Source organism: Monodelphis domestica, chromosome 5, assembly GCF_027887165.1.
Source record: "Monodelphis domestica isolate mMonDom1 chromosome 5, mMonDom1.pri, whole genome shotgun sequence".
Taxonomy (NCBI): domain Eukaryota; kingdom Metazoa; phylum Chordata; class Mammalia; order Didelphimorphia; family Didelphidae; genus Monodelphis; species Monodelphis domestica.
In genome coordinates, this window is record NC_077231.1 from 234,263,942 (window position 1) to 234,288,996 (window position 25,055).

The following is a 25,055-nucleotide window of genomic DNA, read 5'->3' on the forward strand; positions in this document are numbered from 1 at the left end:
AATAAAATATGATTTTAATCTAATCTCAAATTAAATGGAATGTACTTTAAATTTAGAATCTTTTATTTGGTAATAGAATCAGAAGAAATCTGAAACCAAATCATTTAAATTTTTGGAATCACATCTTTGAAGAAAATGTTTGTGGTCATCATAATTAAAGAAATTTTTTGTTTTAATTTTTTTTCTGATTAGCAAAAAAAAAAAATACCTTCCCTTTTCTTCCATGTGTCCTGCCCATATACCCCTTAAGAGATAAAAAAAAGCAAGACCCCATGTTGTACATGTGGTATGTATATGTGTGTGTATATATTTGAATTTGTATTGCTTGACTATCTACATAGATAGACAAGCAATACAAATTCCTGCTTTGGCCACATCCAAAGAAAAGTTCCTAGTTTGCACTCTTGAGTCCTTCACTCCAGATGTCAGGAGATGGTTAGCATATTTTGTCAAGAGGCCTCTGGAATTGTGATTGGCCATTATAGTAATTAGAATTCTTAAATTTTTTGAAGTTTGTTTTTATAATAAATTAATGATTCTCTTGATTCTGCTCATTTCACTGTGTTCATTCAAGCTTTCCTATGTTTCTCTAAAATCATTCCCTCCATAATTTCTTATAACACAATAGTATCCTAACACATTTAACCTTCAATTCATTCAGCCTTTCCTCAGTTTATAGGCAGCCTTCCACTTTCTAGTTCTTGACCATCACAAAAAGAGCTGCTAAAAGAATTTTTTTTAGTCTTAGAAATTATTTTACTTAGAACGAATCCCTCCCTTAATGTGTTCTTTTTATTCCCCCTCCTGTTCTCCCCTTTTTTCCTTTCCCTCCTTTTGTCCTTTTAATGACATGTATTTGTTTCCGTGTGTATATGTTCTTTCCTTTAATTGTTTTAGATAAGAGAAATGTTAGTTACTCTTCCTGATTTATGTAGACTTCTACTTGCCTACCTCAAATGTGTAGATAATCCTTTTCATCCTTTCCCTCCCCTATCCCCTACAAGTCTATTTCTCTTTCATTTTTAAGATTAAGACAAGAAGTACTCCCAGGTCCTCTCTCTCTCTCTCTTTTTTTTCCATTCAAGTTCCTTTATTAAACTATTTTTTTTAATAACATTATTTTATTTGGTCATGTCCAAGCATTATTCATTGGAGATAAAGATCTCTCCCCCCCCCCCCCCCCCCCATCCCATAGCTGACGCACTATTCCACTGGGTATCACAAGTGTTCTTGATTTGAACCCATTTCCATGTTAGTATTTGCATTAGAGTGTTCATTTAGAGTCTCTCCTCAGTCATATTCCCTCAACCCCTGTGGTCAAGCAGTTGCTTTTCCTTGGTGTTTTTACTCCCACAGTTTGTCCTCTGCTTGTGGATAGTATTTTTTTTCTCCTAGATCCCTGCAGATTGTTCAGGGACATTGCATTGCCACTAATGGAGAAGTCCATTACGTTCGATTGTACCACAGTGTGTTGTGTACAATGTTTTCCTGGTTCTGCTCCTTTTGATGCAGAGGCATCACTTCCTGGAGGTTGTTCCAGTCTCCATGGAATTCCTCCACTTTATTATTCCTTTTAGCACAATAGTATTCCATCACTAACATATACCACAATTTGTTTAGCCATTCTCCAACTGAAGGGCATCCCCTCATTTTCCAATTTTTGGCCACCACAAAGCGCAGCTATGAATATACTTGTATAAGTCTTTTTCCTTATTATCTCTTTGGGGTACAAACCCAGTAGTGCTATGGCTGGATCGAAGGGCAGACAGTCCCAGGTCCTCTCTTTAATGACTCCCTGGAGACTGTTCTTCACCCTGGAACACTACCCCTAGGTATAAGTCCCCTTCCTCAGTCTGTCCCAGATCTTTGACCTGGACTTAGTCATAATACCTGTGCTTTAGAAAATTATCTAAATGAGTTTCTCTGACAGGGGAAAAATCCCTTTTTAGGGATTTGGTTTCTTTAGTTGAAACTTGTTGAATTTAACTAGGCTGGCCTTTGTGTGACAAAATACATTGTAAAGTATATTTTTAAATAGTTGATTTGAGAGCACTTTGAATGGGAAACAGTGATCACTAAGAGACAGCACACATTTCTCAAAATTATTTATTAAAATCAATAAGTCTTTATTAGGCACCCATTTGTATCTTGGGCAGGGGGGGATATAAAGATAAAAACAACAGCCTCTTGAGATATTCTTGCTAACAAATTGGAGAGCTATGGATGATAAATCTAGAGATAATCTAATTTAGTTTCTTCCTTTTACTGATGTCCTAAAAGGTCAAGTGACTTACCCACAGTCACACTACTAATATGTAACAAAGTCCTCTGAGTCCACATCTAGTGAGCTCTTTCCACTGTACCAGAACTGGGTGAGAGGGCAATTAGTGGATTTGGAACTGTGTAGATGATTGGACCTAGGGAGTGGTAATTCTTTTCTAGCAGATTGTACTGGTAATCTCTCCCTAGCCATACTCTGTTCATTTTGTCAATGATTTGCTATTTCTCTCTATAACATCTCTTGCATCTGTTTCCCTTTTTTCCATTCACATAGCCACTGCCTTATTTTAGTTCACAGACTCTTATCACCTGTCAGCTGGACTATAACAGTACCCATCCCAATTGGTTCCCCTGCTTCGAGTCCCTCCCTGCTCTGTCCTTTAATCTAACTATTCACACAGTTGCCAAAGTGATTTTTCTAAAGCCCCTGTCTGCCTGTGTTGCTCCCTTACTCAATAAAATTGAGTGACCCCCTGTCCCTTAATTCTTCTCTCTTTTAAAGCCCTTCACAACCTATCTGTCCTCTTTCTACTTTTTCACCTTTATTTCACTTCATGGACTTTATGGTCTAATCATACTGGCTTCTGCATTTCTCATATATGTCGTTAACATCGCCATGCCTTTGTACTTGCCAAGCCCAATTCCTAGAATGTTCTTCCTTCCCAGAGCTGCCTCTTAGAATTCCATTTTTCTTTTGAGACTCAGTTTCAGCATTGCCTTCTACCTGAGGCCTTTCCTAATATCCTGTCCTACTAAATTATCTTGTATCTAGTTTGCATATACCTATATTTGTACTTGTTTTTATACTCATGGCCAGCGCAGTTCCTGACATGCGATAGTTAGCATTAAGTCAGGATTACCTCTTTTCCGATCTCACCAGACACTTGATGACTGTGTGGGCCTGGGCAGGTCACTCAATGTCTTTGAGGCATTTCCTCATCTGTAAAATGCAGACAATAATACTTATAATTCCCACCTCACATGGTTGTTGGTGAGGCTCAAACCAGATTACTATATGTAAAATACTTTGAAAATTTTGAAATGCCATGTAAATATTCATTATTATCTCAGATTTGTACATTTTAGGATAACCTGAAGGTTATCTTTCCTCCTTTGTAATGGTCTTCAAATACTTGAAGGACTGATATACAAAGGTGAAATTAGACTTCTTTTAGGTTAAGATAAATGGGTAGAAACTGCTGAGCAAAGGCATACTGCTCCAGTAATCAGGAGTTTTAACTTCTGGGACTTTGTTTCCTCATCTGTAAAAGAAAGAGTTTGGATTAGATTATCCCCAAGATACCTTTCAGCTCTAAGTCTGATTTTGATTAATGTTACCTAAAAGTGGAATGGACTGCTTCTCTGGATAATGCATTCCTTTGTTCTCAAAGCCTTCAAGTTGTAACTGGATAATATAACCTCTGAGAACTCCTATCAATTCTGAGATGTGCTGAGTTTTTTGTTGCTGTTGTTGATGACAACACTGCCCTTCCAGTCCTTTACCTTGGAATCATCCTATTAGAATCAGACATAGATTTAAAGATGTACTGAACACCCCCCTCCCCTTCCCTTCTTCTTCATTTTGTAAATGGAGACATAGACTTGGTCAGAGGAGAGGTGGCAGGCCTATAGTCACATGGTAGTAAATAGCAGAATTAGGATTTGAGGTCAAATCCTCTTGACTCTAAATCCATTGATCTTTCCACTCTACCTTTCTGCCTTTCATCTGCAAGTTTTCACTCTCATCACATATTCATTTAGTTATTACCTCTTGCTGATTTTCCTGTTCTCTTAAAGGCAGCAGCACAGCATAGTAAAAAGAACTTTAAGAGTTAGGAAAATTTGAATTCATATATGGTCTCAGACACTTACTATCTTATGCAATGACTCTAACATTTAACCTACATTTGCCTCAGGTTCTTCAGCTGCAAAATGAGGATAATAGCACTTAGTTTTTAGAGTTATTGTGAGGATAAAATGAGATGATATTTGAAAAGTTCTTAGTACAGTGCTTGGATTGTAGTAGACACTTATGAATGCTCGTTTCATTGCTTATTGCAATAGTTTTCTAATTTATGTCCTTGCTTCAATTGATAACCTTTACATTGGTATCAGTAGTTTATTATTGTTATTCTTCTATTAGCTCTCTTTTATGATCAAATGCAAACTCCTCTATTTAACTTTTAAAGATCACCACAACTTGGCTCCACATGCCTTTTCAGCATTATTTATTATTTTCTTCATGGGAACGAGCATTTATGAAGCACCTACTCTGAGCCAGGTGCTATGCTAAGTACTTTACAAATATCTCATTAGGTCCTCACAGCAGCCCTTATGATTTTCATTTTACAAGTTGAGGCAAACAGTTGAATTAACTTGCTCAGTGACATAGCTAATAAAAATCTAAGTCTGGATTTGAACTCAACCCTTTCTAACTCCAAACCAAGTGCTTTACCACTGCATAACCCAGCATGCTCCCTTTGCAGTCTGGCCAAGCTTACCTGAATATTCTTCCTCACACAATATTCCATCTTAATTTTCTACACTTTTGTATATCTGCAGTTTGTACCCATAACAAGAATATGCGTCTTCCTTCTTTCAGCCTTTTAGAATCTCCAGCATCCTTTAAGATTTATCTCAAGGATGAACCTCTCCCTACTTCCTTTCCTAGCTGTTAATTCTTCCCCCAGTTATCTCTTATTTACTTTATGTTTTAAATATGCTTATCAGTGAATATTATATTCTCTGATAGAATAGTTTCTTGAAGGCCATGACTTCTATTTCTTTCTTTATTCCCCCAACATCTTAGCTCAGTACCAGCAAATAGCAACTATTTAATAAATGCTTCTTGATTGATTGACTACAAGGCCAAAGGATCAGAGAACTATAGCTGGAAGGCACTACAAAAACAATATAATCTAACCTCATTTTAGATATATAGACGTTTTGTTCAAGATCACTTAGATAATGAGCATGAGAGGTGAGATTTGAATCCACATCCATGTTTGAAGCCTTTTCAGTTTGGTAGAACCCTTTCCATGCTTGAATTTCAGTGACATAGTTTTTGACAACTTGGTTCAGTTCCATCCTTACCATGAAATTGTGTCATTGTTGGGTTTGTGCATACACATATGTGAAATCTTCACTTAGTTATCTGTAGAAGTCTGGTAATCAGAGAAAAGAGAGAGGGTGGTGGTAGAAGTCATGGCATTTTAGGATGAAAAACTATAGGGATATTTTAAAAATGATATTTTTCATGGTGTGATACAGGTTATAATGATATGCCACAGTTGTAGCATTAATGACAATTTTTGAGATTAAATTTTGTTCTAATTTAGCATTCCTTAAACTGAGGTATAGGACTTCTATAGGGACGACATAAGATAATTCCAAGGGCATGTTTTGGATTTTGGAATCTACTTTTCATGGAGAATCATCCAACAGTCTTTTGAGGATTGTAGCTAGGTGTAACTCTTATGTTAGCAGGAAATTGATAGCAAGTATACTAATTGGTGAGTATTTTTCTTTCAAAAAGCTCACTTTTAAAGTTTTAGGGACCACTTTCCAATACTAGACTCCATATTTAACATATGGTGCAAAAAAATGGGGGCATTTTCCAGCATGTACCCTTCATATGTAAATATAAACATGTATTTCCTTTTGAGAATCTTAAAATCTTTCACATGAGATGGTACTAATTCTCTAAACTCATTTTTTTAATGTTTTATTTGTAATATAGGGAGCTATTGAAACTCTGGAACTCCAAAAGGAAATTAAAGAGGAATCTGATGAAGAGGAGGAAGATGATGAAGAGTCTGGAAGACAGCGTTTCAAAACTGAACGAAAAGAAGGAACAGTTATTAGACTCTCAGATGTACCGAGAGAGAGAAGAAACATTCCAGAAACTTTGGGTAATGTTTATTGCGTATTTCCCTTCTGGGATTGTTGTGAGGAGTAAATGAGTTAACATGCACCAAATGGCTGTCTAAGTGCTAGCTTTTACTAGCTTGTAGAAAAACTAGCAATAACATGTGAAATTTAAAGTTTTTATTTTACTAAACAAATTATATATATTTACTGAATCATTCTGAAAATTATTTACATATGAATAAAATTTACATGCTTTGGAACATTTAAAAAGTGAATTGCTCTGAAATCTTGCTTTATAATCTGGACATAGTTCAGAAAACATTTTAAAATGAAATTAACATTTCAGTTGAAGTTACAAATTGTAATTTCCATCCTGTCACATTTTGGTGACCTTTATGACAGCTTGTCTCAATTGGAGGAAAGCATTCTTACGTGCTGATTAAAGATGTCATTTGAAACCATTTTATTACTAGGGATAGTGAAATTAATCTTGACATTTAGAGCTACTAGAAAAATAATTGCTGATTCACTTCATAAACTGTATAGGAACAATTCCGTAATTTAAGATCATAATAAAATTCTATTTAAAAAATCGATTACATAATCTTGAGAATCTTATCTAGATAGATTTTCTGCACTTTGAAGAATGAGGACCCATGAACACAACTTTAAAGAAATCTCCCTCCTCCCCCTAACTTAACAGTATATTTTCTTTTAATTGTATTATTTTTTATTTGCAGAAACGTTTAATTTTATGGAATTCAGGTTTATAATTTTTTTTCCTTTTATAATCTCTGTGATCTATGAATGCTCCCTCTAATCTTAGCTTTGAAAGGTACCTTCTAGTCCCAATTTTTTTTAATTAAATAAATTTTTTTAATTAAAGGGAACCCTTTAAATTTTGATCATTTACTCGCTTTGTGCTTATTGCAGTATTTGTGTTAGATGCTTTCTATGTCTACACCTACTTTCTACACGTTCTATTTCTCTAGCAATTCTTTGAAATAGGGAAATCTTCCTGAAAAAAGTCTGTTGTCTTGGCTTTTTTTTTTTTTGGACAATTCATGTGTTTCTTTCTAGATCTTAGACTATTCTGTTTCTTCCACTGGCCTTTTTTCCCCCTTTCAACTAGTTTTTATGATTACTACTTTATAATGTAGTATGAACTCTGGAAATATTTTCCCCTTTATTTTTTTGTTTTTCCTTTTTTCATTATTTTTCTTGAGTTCCTAGACCTTTTTTCCTCTCTAAAAGAATTTTGTTATTTTATCTAATTCTATAAACTCCTTGGTCTTATTTTATTATTATTTTTAAATGGGAGAGCAGGTTATTCAGTCTAGAACCAGGAAAGGTTCTGACTAGTATTGTTCTTCAAAACAACCCCAAACTCAATTGAATTCCTCTTATCAAGCACTTCTAAAAATAATGAAGTAGAAAATCGCCAGTCATGTTTTCAGCATTTCAAAAGGTTAGCAAATCATGATTGTATTTGATGAAATTGTGAATCTATTACATATATCTTATTTTTTAAAATTTAAATTAAATATGGTGGTTCTAACATTGGTCTTCCTTTCTGTGTATTTTTCTTAGCTTCTTTTTCTTTCTTCTGTATATTTGCAATCAGGGCCATTTTCATTAGCGTGGCACCCACCCCCCCCCCCCTTCACCTTTTTTCACTTTTACAATTTTCCCTTTATTCTCTGCTGTCACTACTCCTGCCTCCTACTCCTCCCTTACAGCCAAAGAGTAATCAAACAAACCTGGTTTTTGTTGTAATGATATTTGAAAACCTGTATCTTATTTGACTACAATATTACACTTTCTTATTAAAAGGTGAGAGAGAAGCTTAATTTTAAAGTTTCTTCAGTTAAGATTGGTTTGTGCATTGCTCAGAGTGCTAAAATTTTTCAAAATGGAAACAACTGAGTTTCACTTATGTTGATGGTACTATAGATAGTACTGATAGTAAAATCACATTTGCATTACAGTTTGTGTTTTATAAAATAATTTCTCATAACCTATGACCTTGGTGTAAGAGAAGACAAGTTCACAGAGTTAAAAATGATGTTCCTAGGCCACATTGCTCCTAAGTGGCAGACACTTAGGACACTTCTACTCAGGTTTTTGGTTCCTAAATCTAGGACTTTTTTCTTAACATCAAAGGTACAAAGGGCCATATAACATTTTCACTAAAGTTTATGATCATTTAGATAACAAATTTTAATTTGTCACTGAAAGATAATCAGAGAGTAATAAGCAAATTTTATTTCATTCCCTATGGTAGTTCTCAAACTTGATTAATGTCTATTGAGGATATAGCAGTGTACTAGTGAATTACATCATCATATGTACTTGTCCCTTAGTTCCCATGAAATTTTTTAGAAACTGTCTCACACATATGCATCTTTTCATATAGAACTTTCAGCTGAAGCCAAAGCAGCATTGCTTGAATTTGAAGAAAGGGAACGACAGCATAAACAGGGACGCTATGGTTCCAGACGAGGAGGAAGGAGAGGAGGCTCTCTAATGTGTCGTGGAATGGGAGAGCAAAGAAGAGATAACAGTGAAAGGGGAAGAATAAAAGATCATAGGCCTGGCCTTCTACCTACACAGCCTCCTGTAGTGGTAACTTTTGAGGTTTTTTTCATCTTAATAGTGTGATATCTTAAAATATTTATTTTGTATACATCTATTTACTATGTTTTTATTTGTGATATTAATCAATTTTGAAGCTAGAGCTGATAGAAGTAAACCTTTCTGAATGTATAAGCAATAAGACACAAGATCCTAAAATACTATGCTATGTGGCATATGTTTTCATGTCTTTGACTTTATCTTTGATACAAAAGAAATCTGTTCTAAAAACATTCAATACATGGTAGTCCAAATTTATTACCTGGTAGTTATTCCTTAGATTACAAAGCATCCACATAATTATTCCTTTAAATAGCAAATTTTCACATTAAAATATTTTATTGATTCATGAATCTTTAGTAATATATTGTATAAATTGCTTCTGAATAGTCTTGGTTTCTTGAAATATTGTGGTAGCTTTTTTTGTTAAATGTTTAATGGTAATTATTTGTATATTTTAAAACCATTTTTACCTATATTCCCAGCAGTATGACCACAAAATATTGTTGTGTACATTTCAAATAATAATCTCCTAGTTTTAAGAGACTTATACCTGGGGATCTTGGAGATAACATTTTAATAATTATTTCTAAAGCATAGTTAGAATTTAAATGAAAAATAACATTGCTGTTAAGAGCAACAGACTGCTACATTAGGGGAGAGGAAGTTTTATTAATTGCAACTAACTGAAGGAAATTTTCTAGCATGTCAGTTATTAACCCACTTTTATTTGGTCTTTCTGTCTCTTGTAAAAAATATTAGATGTGATTAAAAAAAAAACTTCAAGAATTATACACACTATTTTGCCAATTATGTTTGCTATCATTTCGATGGGCTTTCATCTTTGGGTTTGGGGTACAGTTCTTTCTCCCTAACTCATCAATTAGTAAACCATAAAGCTTTCTATAAATGTGTGATCAAGAGACCAATGGATCAACTAAAATTAAAAGCATAACACAAAAATAATGACTTAATTCCAATTGTAGAGTCAGTGAAAGTATTAAGTACTCTATTGTAAAACACTGTTATGGGCAGAAGGGGATAGCTGAAGTTTAGATAAGACAAAATTAATATTTCTAGAAGTACTCTAAATATGTGACACAATGGGGCAGTGTTGTATGATAAGAGAAACATGATTTGGTTCTTGTGCTGACTAAATTCTTCACTAGCCTAAAACAAACTGTTGGAGTTAGTTCTTCATCTAGAAAAAGTAACTACTTGGCCTATTGTATGAATAGTTAAGATTAGTGGATTGTAAAAATATTATAAAGTATTGTATACTTTATAAGTATTAGTTCAAATTTTCATTTGAATATTACATACTATAATTTAGTGATGGTGAACCTATGATATGGGTACCAAAGATGGCATGTAGAGAGAGCCCCTCTGCCCAGCAGCCCAATGGGAGCACACAATTATTAAGGTGGGCAGCTCACAGGTAGCAGAGCTGCAGCAGAACAGAACACTTGGACCACTCCCCTCCCTCTCCCTACATTGAGGACATTCCTCACTTTACCCACCACTCTACTTTCTTCCTCCCTTGTGTGGGGTAAGGGGAGGGGGCAGAGCACACCCAGCCTTGTGGTGAGGAGGGGCATGGCACCTGTTCCCTGGTGGTGGGTCTGTGGGGTGGAGCCTGCATTCAAGAGTCACCATCACTGCTATAGTTTTAGGGGAAAAATATTATTCTGGAGCCTTTTGATTTTATATACACACACACCCCCTCTTTTTTTTTTGGCTTGTTTCTATTATAAAGAATATTTTGTAGTAAGGAAATTTAGATTCCAGCTTGACTTTGATATTAGGTATTTAACCTTGGATAAGTAATTTAATTTTTTTAAGCTTTGAATTTCATGATCTGTAAGCTGGATTCAGGCCCATTACTATCAACTGGCCACTTAGTAAGGATTTATGAAGTACTTACCATGTGACCTGCTCTGTAATGATTACTGGGTAAAGGGCAAGATATAAAGAAAGATAAAAATGCTGATCATACCGTCTAGGAGTTCACACATACTAGTAGGGGAGATAACATGCAAATCATTACATACATGCCATGTATATACAGTGTTGCTAGAAAGATGTCTTAGAGGGAAGGCACTTGTAGTGAGGTTGGGAGAGGAGTGCTTAGCAAAGTCTGCAGAAGGAGAGATTTGAACTGAATCTTGAAGGTAGTATAAGGTGGAAGTCAAGAGGGGACACTATTCTCTAAGCATGAGGATAAAACAATGCAAAGGTTGTGGTGCCAAGAGATGAAGTATCACGTATGAGGACTGTAATAATTAAAATAGTTGTTGCCATAAACTGTGGCAGTTAAAATGGTTCGGTGTCATAAACTGTAGTGATTACAATAGTGGAAGACTTAATTGTAGATAAAAGAGTAGATGAGTAAATTGTGACCGCAGAAAATATGTTTTCACTACAGTGTTTTGTTTTTAAATCTAATATATAAGGTGGTCGCCAGGGAAAAATTCCCAATTATGAAAGATATACCCAAGATTGCTGGGTTTTATAGAGATTTTAATTAATACAATGAGAAATTAATGAAAAGGAGAGAAAGAGAGAAAAAGGAAATAATGAGAAAGGGAAAAGCCGGCCCTGGCCAGTCCTGGCCAACCCAGGCCTAAGCCTTAAGAGAAAAGGTCAGTCAGTCCTTAATCACTCACCACAAGATTTGTCCAAGCAAGGATTCTAGTGACACCAGGCCAGCTCCATCACAACTGACTTCACCAGCTCAATCCTGAATCTGAATGTTTCAGAAATGTCCCCGAGAGAGACCCTTCAAGGCAGCCTTTCCCAACTGACTCTTTCCAGAGAGAGCTTTTCGTCTCCTTTTAATGGGCATTTTCTCCTTTGTTACCTCCCCTAAATTATTACATCTACCAATCACAGTAGACGTTTTTCAAAGGACAGACCATTCTTAGTTCACACCTAAGAAGGTGTGAACTTTTGAGTAATTTACACCAGAGTAGACTAGAATCTCTGAGTAAGTTTTCACCTCTTTACTCCTTGTAAGTTCACAAGTTGCCTGACCTTTATAGGTACTTAGTACCCCTTTTTGTATTAGTCCTAAAATAGGCATGATTTAAGTATGGGTTTAAGTACTTTTCATTGTTCAGAAAAGAGTTTACAACTTTATCTTCCCCTAGGGCAGACTTAAGTAGGTGAGTTCTCACATTCCTGATCTAAGTAGAGTTCACTGCCCAAATGGGGAATGGTCTTAATCCAATCTTATGAAGTAGGGTCTGGGAATTTTTAAGGTTCACAGGACCCAGCAAGTAGGTCAGTATAGCTGTATTATAAAATGTGCAGAGTGGAGAAAACTATAAGATGCCTGAAAAGATAAGGGGGGACAGGTTGTAAATGACTTCAGAGGATTTTATATTTCATCTTGGAAGCAGTAGGGAGGCATCTTACACCAACCAGTATAAATATTAAAACAAATTTTTTATATAGAAAAAGTACTTTCAAATGTGATGTCACTTTTCCTCTGTGTTTTGAAAGGACAGAAGCTAAGCATTTTTAACATGTCTACATTTTTTTAGACTGTAGTGCTATTTTTTAATTTTTCAGATGTTGGATTTTCAAGGGATTAAGTTAAACTGAATTTAAATCAAGTTTTTGACCTTGAGTATGTTCATTATACATCCCCTAAATTTTTTGGGGGGCATGTATACAATTTGAAAATCTAAAAAGCAAAAAAAGATATTTACTGTTTTAGCATGAGGAGTTCATTTTGAGGGTAATTGCACATTAATTGTAACATTCAGAATTTCTAATGAGGTGTTAAGATTTTCATTGTTGTTAATCACCTCTAATGTGAAAATCATATCATTAGACCATCTTTTTTTGGTCTGTTGCCATTTCCAATTCCCAGTTTTTCCTCACAGATCCCTTTTTATGTTTTAATATATATTTTTGAAATGTTAGTAGTATAATTTTGCATGTTGGGGAAAGCCTAGGCTGGGAGTGAGGAGTTTGGATAATACTAGTTATATGTTTATTGACCTTTGTGAACTTGGGAAAATCACTTTAGTCTCTTTGTTCTCCTTGTCTGTAACAACTTTTTTAGTCAACTTCATTCTGTTAGGAGAATGTGAACACATTTGAGAAACAAAATGCAATGTTCGTAATAAAATTTTTGTAGCATTTAGGGATATATTCAAGGGAAATTTTAGCAAATTCATTCAGTAGCTATTTGATAAAACTTATTTTATCACCCACTCTGGGTTTGACTTAGGCTTTGGCAAGCATGACACCTCTTGGACTACTTAGACTACAGTGATTTTTCACTGAGAGTGCACTTTGGATGATATGGTTCCTTGAAATCCCCAGATGCTGACCCTGGGTTATATTGGGAAATACCAATGGGAACAGTCTTGACTGACCTGAGATATTTAGTCACTTGGTCATTTCATTAGTTTGGGTCTCATCTTTGTTCAGCAGAGTAATAAGAGGCAACCTTTCCCATAAATCCTTATACTGAGTATTTAGTCTGTATTAGATGAGTAATCCCAACTCTTTGCCATTAATGGATTAAATTTATTTAGATTTCAGAAATTGTCTAAGATGTAGTAAGTACATACATTTAATCACAATTCTGTAGTTTTTTCCTAACGTGCTTTTTGACTTGTTTTGATTTATTTCTTACTTTGGCTTTCAGACTCACTCACCGAGGTTAATTCCACCACCTCAGCCACAACCACAACCACAACCACAACCTCCACCTCCACCACCTCCACCTCCGCCTCCTCAACAGCAACCCATTAGAAGTCTATTCCAGCAACAACAGCTACAGCCTCTGCTTCCCTTACAGCATCCACACCATCCTTCTCCTCCTCAAGGAATGCATATGCCACCCCAAATGGAAACACCCAGAATAATGATGACCCCACCACCAGTGACCCCTCAACAACCGAAGAACATACATATAAATCCACATTTCAAAGGAACAGTAGTGACCCCTGTGCAAGGTAAATCTTATTGAAATCATCTTTTTGGGGAAATAAGGAACAAAGCAAATAGATATTTGTGTGTCTGATAGATATTTCATTAAATTATAATTATAAATTCACTAAATAATGTACATTTAAATAAAATATAACATAACCAAAAAAACCCTCTAATATCACTCCACCCCTCATGTTTTTTTAGCCTCGGGTTCTTTTAACTTTCAAATTAAAATGATTTATCTTTTAAAAAACAGCCTTTTTTTTTTTAGTGGTTAGATTGCTTTACTGTCAATTTTTAAGTACATTTTCAGAGAATTGCTAAAAAATAATGTACACTTATTATGTTTGATCAGTTTCATGTTAGAAGTATTAGTTCTCTGCTTTTAACAATTAATTTTTTATTTTTATTCACAATATAGTTTGTCGTAGACCACTTTGATTCTGATCTTTGGAAACAAAGCTTGTTTCTAGTAATTATATATTTTTTGCTATGCATAACTAACTGGGAGAAAATTTATATTTTTGCCTTTCATATGAAATTCAGCAAGCGTTTATTGAATATTTACCATGTTTAAGGCACTGGATATATGGTGACTTCATATTGTATCTATCAGAATTGACATCCATTTGTTTTGGAGGCTTGGCCATGATCTGTGGCTGAAGACCGTATTGTGGAATTGAAGCAGCTATTTTACAGTTTACTCTGGATTAAAGAATTTGTTTCTTGCCCAGGGTCACATAACTAGAATGGCATTTCAATTAGAAATAGGGTTTTCCCATCCTTCATAGGAAATTTGATAGTTCTTGTTGATAAAGTAGCTTTGATGACTCTTAGGCCATGCAGATCATCTACAGTAGTATTGGCAACACAAAGGGAGCAAGTTAAGTGATTCTGACAAGTTTCTGACCAGTAATAGAATATGAGAGGGAAGATGGTGACCAAAAATGAAACCATTTAAAGCAATTAAAGCAGATTTTTGGAAAAAAATTAAAATTTACATCCAACAGAGCCTGGCTTTTGTTTTAGATAAAATGGATGGCTCAGTGAATGACAATTGAATATGATGCACTTTCAGTTGCTTTTGCAACTGTGAAACTGCATTAAATCTAATGTGTTGGATTAATTTTACTTATGTCTGTATCTGTTAATGTTATGTATTTTCTTGTTTTAAAAAAGGCTAGTAGCTAAATGGTTGAGGGCATGCCAAGTAAACTGAGAATTGGTTAGACACAAAAAAGAGATTTCTAAAGGTATGATTCAAGAAATAGGGCATATTTCTGACAAGTATTTCAAGTTTTTCAAGTCAACTAATAGTTTTTAATTGGCAAACCATTTTCCAGCCTTTCTCATCATTTTTATGTAATAAGGGTTAACAACAGTGAACCATTATCATGGGCTAATAAAAAGTATCAATGTTGTGCCTCTGTTTTTGATTTTTTTTAAAGAAGTTTAATGCTATAGTTACAGAATTGTACTGGCATGTATCTTCTTTGTGATCTCTGCTTGTATTTTGAAAAAACAAACATGAAATTTTATGAATACTTGAGGACAGAATATAATTAATTGGCCCTAAACTACTGCAGATCTACAAATTACCATCTTTGTTGCATGGGACACTGAAAAATTAAGTGACTTGCTCTGGGTCACACAAACAGTACGTGTCCCCTTTGAGCCAGTCAGGATGCAATGCTGAGTATCTTACAAGCTGGTTTCCCTAGGCCTATGGTGACAAACCTATGGCATGTTTGCCAGAGGGTGCACTCAGCACCTGCACTGTTTCCCCAGCACAGAATTCCTCAGTTTGTTACTGGAAGACCAGAGGGACTTGGGGTGGAGCTCCCTCTCCATAAGTGCCCGAGGATACTTTTTTTTTGTTTGTCCTAAGCCCTTTTGAGTTGAATTCTTAAATCCTTTTTGGAGACTATTGCATTGCACATTTCATCTTTTGAAGTAATTATACTTTAAGCATTTATTGCAATGAGAAAAATGACAAATGCTTGGTATGATACTCACATTGATCATTGATTATTCTAAGTATTGAAATGAAATATATGTGATATATTTAAATATTTAGTGCATTGCACATCCATTTAGCTTATGTACCCATTATATTCTACCCTCTTATTTGTCACACATATATATGATGAAGAACATTGTGGGGCAGGTAGGTGACTCAGTGGATTGAGAGCCAGAGATGAGTGATACTGGATTCAAATATGGCCTTAGACACTTCTTGGCTATATGATCCTGTGCAAGGCACTTAATCCCCATTTCCTAGCCCTTACTACTCTTTTGTTTTGGAACCAATATGCAGCATTTATTCTAAGCCTAGAGCTAACAGTTTAAAAACAACAGAAGAAGAATATAAATGCAGCCGTACTAATTGTAGATTGCACACACATATAACACTTAATTCAGAAGTATAATAGTAGAATAGAGACACGGATGGCCTCCCTTCCCTCCCCCCATTTCCTCCTTGCCCCATTTTATTTACCACATAAATATCTGCAAAAGCACTCCCTTCCCCATTCTTTTTGATCCATTGATAACTGGTCTTCTGGTTGTATCATAAACAAAACACTATTTCTTGGCTCCAGGGATTTTCCTGTCTTCCATGCCTGGGATGCTCTCCCTTCTCTTCCCTTGACTTCCTTTAAGCCCCTCTAAAAATCCCATCTTTAACAGAAAGCCTTTCCCAACCCTTAATTCTAGTCCCTTTTCTCTCTTAATTATTTCCTATTTATACAGTATCTGGGTGCTTTATTTGCTCGATTGTTATTTCCCCCATTATATTGTAAGCTCCATGAGAAGAGGACTATCTTGCTGCTTTTTGTATGTCTAGAGCTTAGCAGAATGCATGACACATAATAGATGCTTAATAAATGTTTTATTGATTGAGCAGTTGATTGGATAACCTTCCTTCTCTAGATCCATGTTTTCTAGGACACTGTGCATACTGAAATAGTTTCAGTTCAAAATACTAGCACCAATAGCCCTTGTTTCCAGGACTTTGTTCCAACCATCATTCCCAAATGTATACATCAAGAATTTGTTTCTTTATTGCTTTCATATTGGGATCCCATAGACCTTAAAAAATTTTTTTTTTCCACTGATGAATGGTGGCAAAGAATAAAACCTCTTCTTATTCATTTCTTCCACTTATGTCATATGAGTAGCTTACGATCTATGGCATAGAATTGCTAGGCTAGAACTCTAGACTTCATGAGTGTGGTAATAAAATAAGTTTTTGAATTTGTCTTTTTTTTTTTTAACACTTGGTAGTAGATATTTTTTCTACATACTGATTTTCAGACCCATGTACCCTAATGAAAGGAAGGACTGAGCCATTTTAATGTTCTAGGTAATCTTCTGAAAGCAATTTTCTTTTAGTCCTTAATAACATTCTGTGTAGTGTAATGCTAACACTTCAGGTGTTCTGGTTTTTGGGATGTTCATTGTTTCCCCTCCTTTAGCTGATCTTAGACTGATGGTGATAAAGTGGAATCTCTGATTGGAAGTTGCTGAGTACTGAATTTGATGACAGTATATAAAGTATTCTCTTGCCTCCATCTCTTCCCAGTAGTTGTTTCTGTTGTTAGTACCAATCAGCAAATCTTTATACTTTCTATAAAGTTACAGTTGTCTTCCCCTTCAGATTTTATGCTATACCTATAGGGTAAGACCAGGGCCCAACACATAATTAGTGCTTAATAGTGGGTTTAATTGATGGATGCTGGCAATAACCACAATTAACCAGCTCAGTGCTAGTCCTTCCATATTATGCATCCCTTCATATTCTTTCTCTTAATGAGCTCGTCTTATAAGCACCATGGAGTACCAGGTAACCCTGTACATAAACTTCTATATGAAGTTATGTGAGTTTGTAGACCATGGACTTCTCCTCTATGCAGGTGAATTAATGGGGGGTGGGGGTCTGTTAAAGTTGAAGTCAGAAATTTGATAATAGATTTTTCCCCCCCATTTGACCACTTCTCTTCTTATCCTCAGTACATTGATTTTTTTTTTAATTTTTGGTTAAACAAGAACATCTTTGAGTTCCTTTCCATCTTGTATATCCATTGATTCTATGATTCTCTTTATCTCAGAATTTCAGTTGAGACATTGACTGGAAGGAGACAGCTATTCATTTCTTAGTTATTGTTGTTATTGTTTTTAGTTTCCTGTGCTTTTGGTTTGTTATTTTATAGGATGATGGGGGCTCTTTTGGTTCTCATTTTGCCCAGTCATTAGTTTTAACATTTTAGGTTGGAGAATTATAATGAAGTTTGTTCCATTTAGTCATTATGTCCTTGTAATCAGTCAGCCAATTATTAAGCTTTTATTAAGCAGCTACCATGGGGCAGCCACTAGGCTAGGTGTGGTAAAAAAATTAAAATTGAATCTCAAATAATAAAATATTAAATTTTATGAGGTTTATTAAAGATCATTAGAAATCAAGGAATAAAGAGGATACAAATTAAAAAATCATGTGCCCATCGCTGGTTAGCCATTTTAAAAATCCTACTCACCACTATTACTGTTGATTGCTGTATCATGCCCAAAGAGAGATCGTGGGAGGAGTTACTTGCAGTGAAATACCAATAACATGATCCTGCCAATGTGGAGATACAGGAGAGATTATAGGGAATTTTGGAAAATACTAAGGACTTCTGGGGAATGAAGTCAAAGGTTCAAAATCTCCATTTATACATACCCCCCTGAGACCCGCAGAAGTCTAGTCTCTCCAGTGGGTCTTGTAAACATACCAACTTTGAAATTACAATAATTTGAGACTTAAGAGGAAAAGAGAACAAAACCAATAATACAGTAATTGCAAGGTGCATTGACAAAAAGCCAATTAGGGGGCAGTCCCCTTTGGCGTAAATGTATACATACGAAACATGCATTCAACCCCACACAGTTCAGATCACCACTTCCCAAAGTTCACTCTGGATCTCCTGGTGCAGCTTGTCATCTGTGGAGGCATCTTCATGGTGCCTTCTCCAAAGAGTTCATTTTCTGGATTCAGAGAGGTAGCATGTTTCTTAACCTAAAATTACTCTCAAAAAGAATTTAAACTTTGCAATTTAAACTAATAATAATTATGCATACCCCCCTGAAGAGAAGAGGGTGATTGAAAAACACAGGGATCACTTAGGGATGCATGGCTGAGTTATGAGGTATATGAATCAATTGGCAAGGGAAATAAAAAGTATTTAAAAAATCCAAATAAAAAAATCATTTTTGGATGAAATATAGACTATCATCTTATGTAAACATTCTAAGTAAAGGAAAATTAAATCCATAACAGGTCTTTGAGTCAGGGCCCAACTAAAGTGATTTCTGTTCCACAAGTCTGTAGGACAAAATGTAGTAATATTTCACTTACCTTTTTGCAACCAAAACTACAAGAAGTTGCTGTACTATAAGAGAGAAAAAAGGGACTGATAGGGAAATGTCATTCTCTGGTCTGATTTTACATATTTTCTCAGGGATGCTGGAGCCAGAAAAATTTATGTTATGTATTGATATAGAGTATGTGTTACAAGGAAGTCCGGCATTTAACACATGTTAAATAGCCTCAACCTCAAGTCTCACACATGATCAAGTCCTTGAGCTCTTTGCTCTTTGATGACAAGAGTGTCATCCATCCTTGTAGGATTGGTTTGGCCTCTTTGACATTGTGCTCGATTGGCACTATTCAAGTAGCTTTGTGCTTCTTTGGCACTGTGCAATTGCTCTTTTTGTATTCCCTTCTCCTGGAATCAGACAGAATCATTAAGCAAAGTCCCATAACATTTATCAATAAATGTCAGGGTTCTATAGTCTAAAGCTTTGGGGTATGCATTAATATTATAGCAAATATATTTTAAAGTTATATTACTGCAAATTAAAAAAAAGTTAAAGAAAACCTCAATACTGGTGACGTGTTTCAAATACAAAAAGAACAGAAAAAATAAAAAACTGAAATAGCATATTGCACATGCAAGAAAAAAATAATAAGAGTTTTAAAAATAAAAAAATACATAGCTTACAATCAGTGACACATTGTCAGCCAAGTGTGAGTACAAAATGATTTTCATAATAAAACAGTCACAGTAGATAATGCATATTCAAAGAAGTACCAAAGTCCCCAAAATTCACAATAGCCCAGTTAATTACAATAGCAAACAAACCCACTATCATATTTTACATGAGTCTGCTGTATGACATTTAAAGAAAATAGATAACTTGTCACAAGTTTTTCAGATGTAGCAATGTTTCAACCTTGGCTGAGATATTTAAAAAAAATTTTTTTATTACTGCCATCATGACAAAAATGTGGCAGGAGTCTAGGAAAAAAGCAAACCTTTGTACTGTTGCTGTTGAGTCTAAAAATGTCACCAAGAGTCTAGAGATCATCCTAGTGAAAAGGTAAAGTGAGCTGAGGAGTTAAAAATGAGAGATGCCCCTCTTTTGGGATTCATCCAGGGGTACACCATCTCTTATCCCTTTGCTGTTTCACTGAATTTCCTTCATTCTGGGATACACTTAACCCTATACCTTATAGAATCCTTTACTTCAAGACTAAGCTGAAGATTAACTTTGATGTTTTCATGATCTCCTCTTTACAATTGCTAATGCCTCCCTAAACTATCTCGTATTTATTTTTATTCTATATACACTTATATATGTATATATTATCTCCCTTGAGAGAATTTATATTTCTTTTTCTTTTTTTTTTAAACCCTTACCTTCCATTGTGGAGTCAATACTGTGTATTGGTTCCAAGGCAGAAGAGTGGTAAGGGCTAGGCAATGGGGGTTAAGTGACTTGCCCAGGGTCACACAGCTGGGAAGTGTTTGAGGCCAGATTTGAACCTAGGACCTCCCTTCTCTGGTCCTGGCTCTCAATCCACTGGGCTACCCAGCTGCCCCCTATTTCTTTCTTTTTTTTGGTGGCTGCTTCACCATGCCCAGGTCTGGTCTTTATTTTTATACTCATTTTCTTGGCACACAGATACAATTTTCAGTGCATATGTTCGAGAAAAGATAATTGGAAAAGTGATACATTAACTTTTAAAAAAAATTTTTAATTTTAATTTTATTTTTTAAACATTATTTTATTTGGTCATTTCCAAACATTATTCATTGGAAACAAAGATCATTTTCTTTTCTTCCCTCTCCCCCCTTCCCCCACCTCTCCCATAGCCGACATGCGATTTCACTGGGTATCACATGTGTTCTTGATTCGAACCCATTTCCATGTTGTTGGGATCTGCATTAGAGTGTTCATTTAGAGTCTCTCCTCAGTCATATCCCCTCCACCCCTGCAGTCAAGCAGTTGCTTTTCATCAGGGTTGTTACTCCCACAGTTTATCCTCTGCTTGTGGATAGTGTTTTTTAGATCCCTGCAGATTGTTCAGGGACATTGCATTGATACCAATGGAGAAGTCTATTACCTTCGATTGTACCACAATGTATCAGTTTCTGTGTACAATGTTTTCCTGGTTCTGCTCCTTTTGATGCAGAGGCATCACTTCCTGGAGGTTGTTCCAGTCTCCATGGAATTCCTCCACTTTATTATTCCTTTGAGCACAATAGTATTCCATCACCAACATATACCACAATTTGTTCAGCCATTCCCCAATTGAAGGGCATCCCCTCATTTTCCAATTTTTGGTCACCACAAAGAGTGTAGCTATGAATATTCTTGTACAAGTTTTTTTCCTCATTATCTCTTTGGGGTACAAATCCAGCAGTGCTATGGCTGGATCAAAGGGCAGACAGTCTTTTATCGCCCTTTGGGCATAGTTATCGCCCTTTGGTCATAGCCCCTATTTCTTGATGGCAAGGATTGTTTCAATTTTTTTCTTTGGATAATTTTTTTCAAGGATCGTTCTTGACTCATAGTAGGTATTTTTTATAAATGCCTATTTATTGATTGGGCCTCTAAGCTTTCCTGCCTTTTTTTTTCTGATATTTGCAGCTTGTTAGTAATGACACTTTACTTGTTTATAATTGTGTAGGAAATAATAATGAAGTTTTTTATGTTTCTGAAAAAGAAGATAGGGTTTCGTAATTGTGTAGCTAGAGTGAGATTCGGGAATGGTGTGTCAGTGTCCTGAGATTTTAAAGCATCAAAAGCAAATACCTGTACATTGGGTAGATATAGTAGAGCAGACTTGGGAGGAAATAGTCAACTTGTACAAGCCTTAGAGGAATTTTTATCTCTAAGAACAATATTTACTGAATTTGTATATTGAAGAATTATTCCCCTTTTAAGAAATATTTAATTTTTAGCATGTAAAGGATTGACTGTTTAAAATACCTCATTTTCTATGTATTTTGGATAGCAGAGGTTTTACTGATAATCACTTTCTCTGATTTTGATAATTTGATAAGGACAGGTTTTATTATTTTTTCCTTTAAAATGATAATGCTTTTAAACATGGGTCTTTTCAGAAGGGAATGCAGCTATTTTCTGGCCAAAAAGATTAGTACAAAACAGAAAATAAGTCAGTCTGTTCATAGGACCTGAAATATGGTAGCTTATATAAGGATGGTAAAGTACAAATAATACTCGATTTGGAACCACAGGACCTGGATTTTGATTCATGGCTTTGTGTCATGTCTTGTTTATGCATTGTTTTGGTCATCTATTCTTTGTAGAAATAACCTTTAAGAGTTATGTGAGTTCATATTCTTAAGTAAAATTCATACTGCTTTTCCTTAAATTTAAGAATTTCTATGGTGCTGACTCCCTCTCCTCCCTCACTCTCTAGTCTTTTAAAATTATCTTAACTACATACTTCACCATGGTTAAGCTGGTATATGGTTCTTAACATAATGCCCCATACTTTTCCTTTCTAGAATGCCCTAATCCCATCCCACCCTAAATTCCTACCCTATAAAGCCCATGTTCTTAATGAACTCTCTCATTTTTTTATCCTTCTCTACTTCAGTAATTTCATTCCTACCTCAAATTAATAGTTTTTAGTTCTTTGGGCACTCAGATGATAGGTTTTTTTCTGTGTTTTTTAATCTCCTCTTAGATTTAAGCACCATGATGGAAACTAGGAGTTTGATTCTAATGCTAGGCATAGTGTTTTGCATACAATAAATCTATTCAAGTGAATAGAAAGTGCAAGATGGCACAAAGAAGAAAAAGACTTATAAACAAATTTAATAATTTGTTCTAAGGGTTTAGTCATGTTAGAAATGAATAATAGTTGAATGATGCTCTTAGCACAATTGTTCTGTGTGAAAGTTTAGGGATCCTTGCCCTTTAAATATTTTGCACAATATTTAGTAGCAAATAGCCCCATTTCAAAGAGGAACTAAGGGAAATCACCTTCATATAATGTTACAAATGCTACGTGATATGTTGGAATTGTGTTTGCTTTCGAATTAGTATTTTAGGGTCTGAGAGACAAAGGACCCAAACTTGTTCTGCTTGGCCCCTGAAGGACTAGAAGTGAACACTTACAAGGTGTAAAGAGCTTAGTCTAGATTTGATTTAAGAAAATTTGCCAAGAATTAGAACTTTCCCAAAAAAGGAGTGCCTTTCATTGGATACTCTAATAAAAACTTTAACAAGCCCGACTTAGATGACAACACAGATATGTTGTAAAGGGGATTATCATTCCAGATGACTCTTGAAGATCCCTTCTAGATGATATTTCTGATTCTATGAATTAACATTTTGGATTCCAAGTCTAAAACTACCAATGTTGATGAATTTATGTATAATTTAGTATTGTTTTGTCATAATTGTATATGTTTTCATTAATTCCTGACATATTTCTTTATAATTTATTAACTTTCCTTGCTGTTTTCAACTAGATTTCATGCTCCTTAAGGGCAATTGTTTAGTGGTATTCAGCGCAGTGCTTTAGATAAGAGTAAGGGTGAAGTAAAAGACTTCTGAACTAGTTAGGTAAAATAGAAAAAAAATCTACATTAATTCTTTCATCACTTTGTAAATTACTCTCTTGGGAAGAATGATCCTTCTGACTTCCCTCCTTTTCCTAACCCCTTACTACATAGCTTCCCTTCCCTCCAAACTTTTTTCTGGAAGTAAGCCTTGTCTTTTTTTTTTTTAGTATATGTGTTGCTGAAGTAAACACAAACCATATCTTTCTTAAAAGGAGGGTGGTATCTTTGTTGAGTTAGCTTTTCAAAGATTGATTTATCTAGCCTAGTAGTAGACATTTAAATTTGAGCTGTGGAATAAGTTTAATGTGCTGAATTCCCTAAATAGCTGGGATGGGAAGGTCATTAATTTAAAAATTAAACTTTTCTCTTGTATCTTCATTCATTGTATCTTTCTGACTTATTCTTATTTTCTCTAAGTTTTTGATTTGCAAAATTCCATGTGTAATTGGTTTGATTTTGTTTTTCTACAGTGTTTCACGATATTTAAGCTTCAGAGAATTTTTTAAGCACAATAGTATATATAATCAACATAATATTCATGTAATTCTATTTCAAATGGAGTAAAGTATACTTTCTAATCTAAACTTCTGTAATATTCTTTCTAGAATTAATCTTTTGAATAGAGCAGTTTGTTTTCTTTTATAGTCATCAATAGGGCTTTTACTGATAAATGATTTGATTTCCTTTTTCTTATGTCAGTTATTTGTATGTAAGATTTTGCGTAGATGGGACAACAGAATTGAAAATTCTTTCAAGTTCTTAAGTTATACTTATTTGAAAAATAGGATATGACTCATTTCCTGAAGAAAAATGTAATCTATAAATACTTAACTAGTGAAGTCTGAATTTTGGATTACTATTTGAAATATTGGAGGACTTTTAAGTTTTTAAAAGAAGGGGTGGTTTGGGCAGAGCATGGGGAGAGGCTCAAGAATTTGCTGTAAGGCTCAACTTTGGTAAATTGCATTATTCCTTTTGCAGATAGCTACCATTGTTATCCAAAACAAATTCATACTGAAAGGTGTTTTTCTTCTTTTAGTGCCCTTGTTACCAGTACCCAGCCAGCCCAGACCTGCTGTAGGACCCCAGAGATTCCCAGTGAGTAGCAGCTGGTCCTTTTGCTGTGATATGGATAAGCATACATTTGCAAAGAAATATTAATATAGCAAATAAAAGTGGTTCCAGCTAAATATAATTTTAAGGATTTGTAAATATTGACAATAATCTGTGCAGTTGAAAATGTTTGTTAAAAGCTTAAGGTCAATGGATTTTTGAGAGCAGAATTAATTTTGTTTAACTGTAAAATTGTTGAATCAGAGTCACCAGTGGGAAGTTCAAATGCTTTTTTAGTTTAAAGAATATGGATTTTGATTTTATTATTGCCTCCTCATATTAAATACA

The 25,055-nt window shown here is 34.9% G+C and overlaps 1 protein-coding gene across 11 annotated transcripts in view; it reads left to right on the forward strand.

Moving 5' to 3' along the window:
- Window positions 1–25,055, forward strand: part of RBM33 (RNA binding motif protein 33) — a 184,092-nt gene that overhangs the window by 45,589 nt on the left and 113,448 nt on the right. For all 11 annotated transcript variants that reach the window (XM_007504671.3, XM_007504663.3, XM_007504664.3 and 8 more), the window contains 4 exons: window positions 6,020–6,191; window positions 8,567–8,775; window positions 13,448–13,757; window positions 24,694–24,752. In XM_007504671.3, coding sequence (XP_007504733.1) covers window positions 6,020–6,191; window positions 8,567–8,775; window positions 13,448–13,757; window positions 24,694–24,752 — 750 coding nt within the window. The remainder of the gene's footprint in view (window positions 1–6,019; window positions 6,192–8,566; window positions 8,776–13,447; window positions 13,758–24,693; window positions 24,753–25,055) is intronic.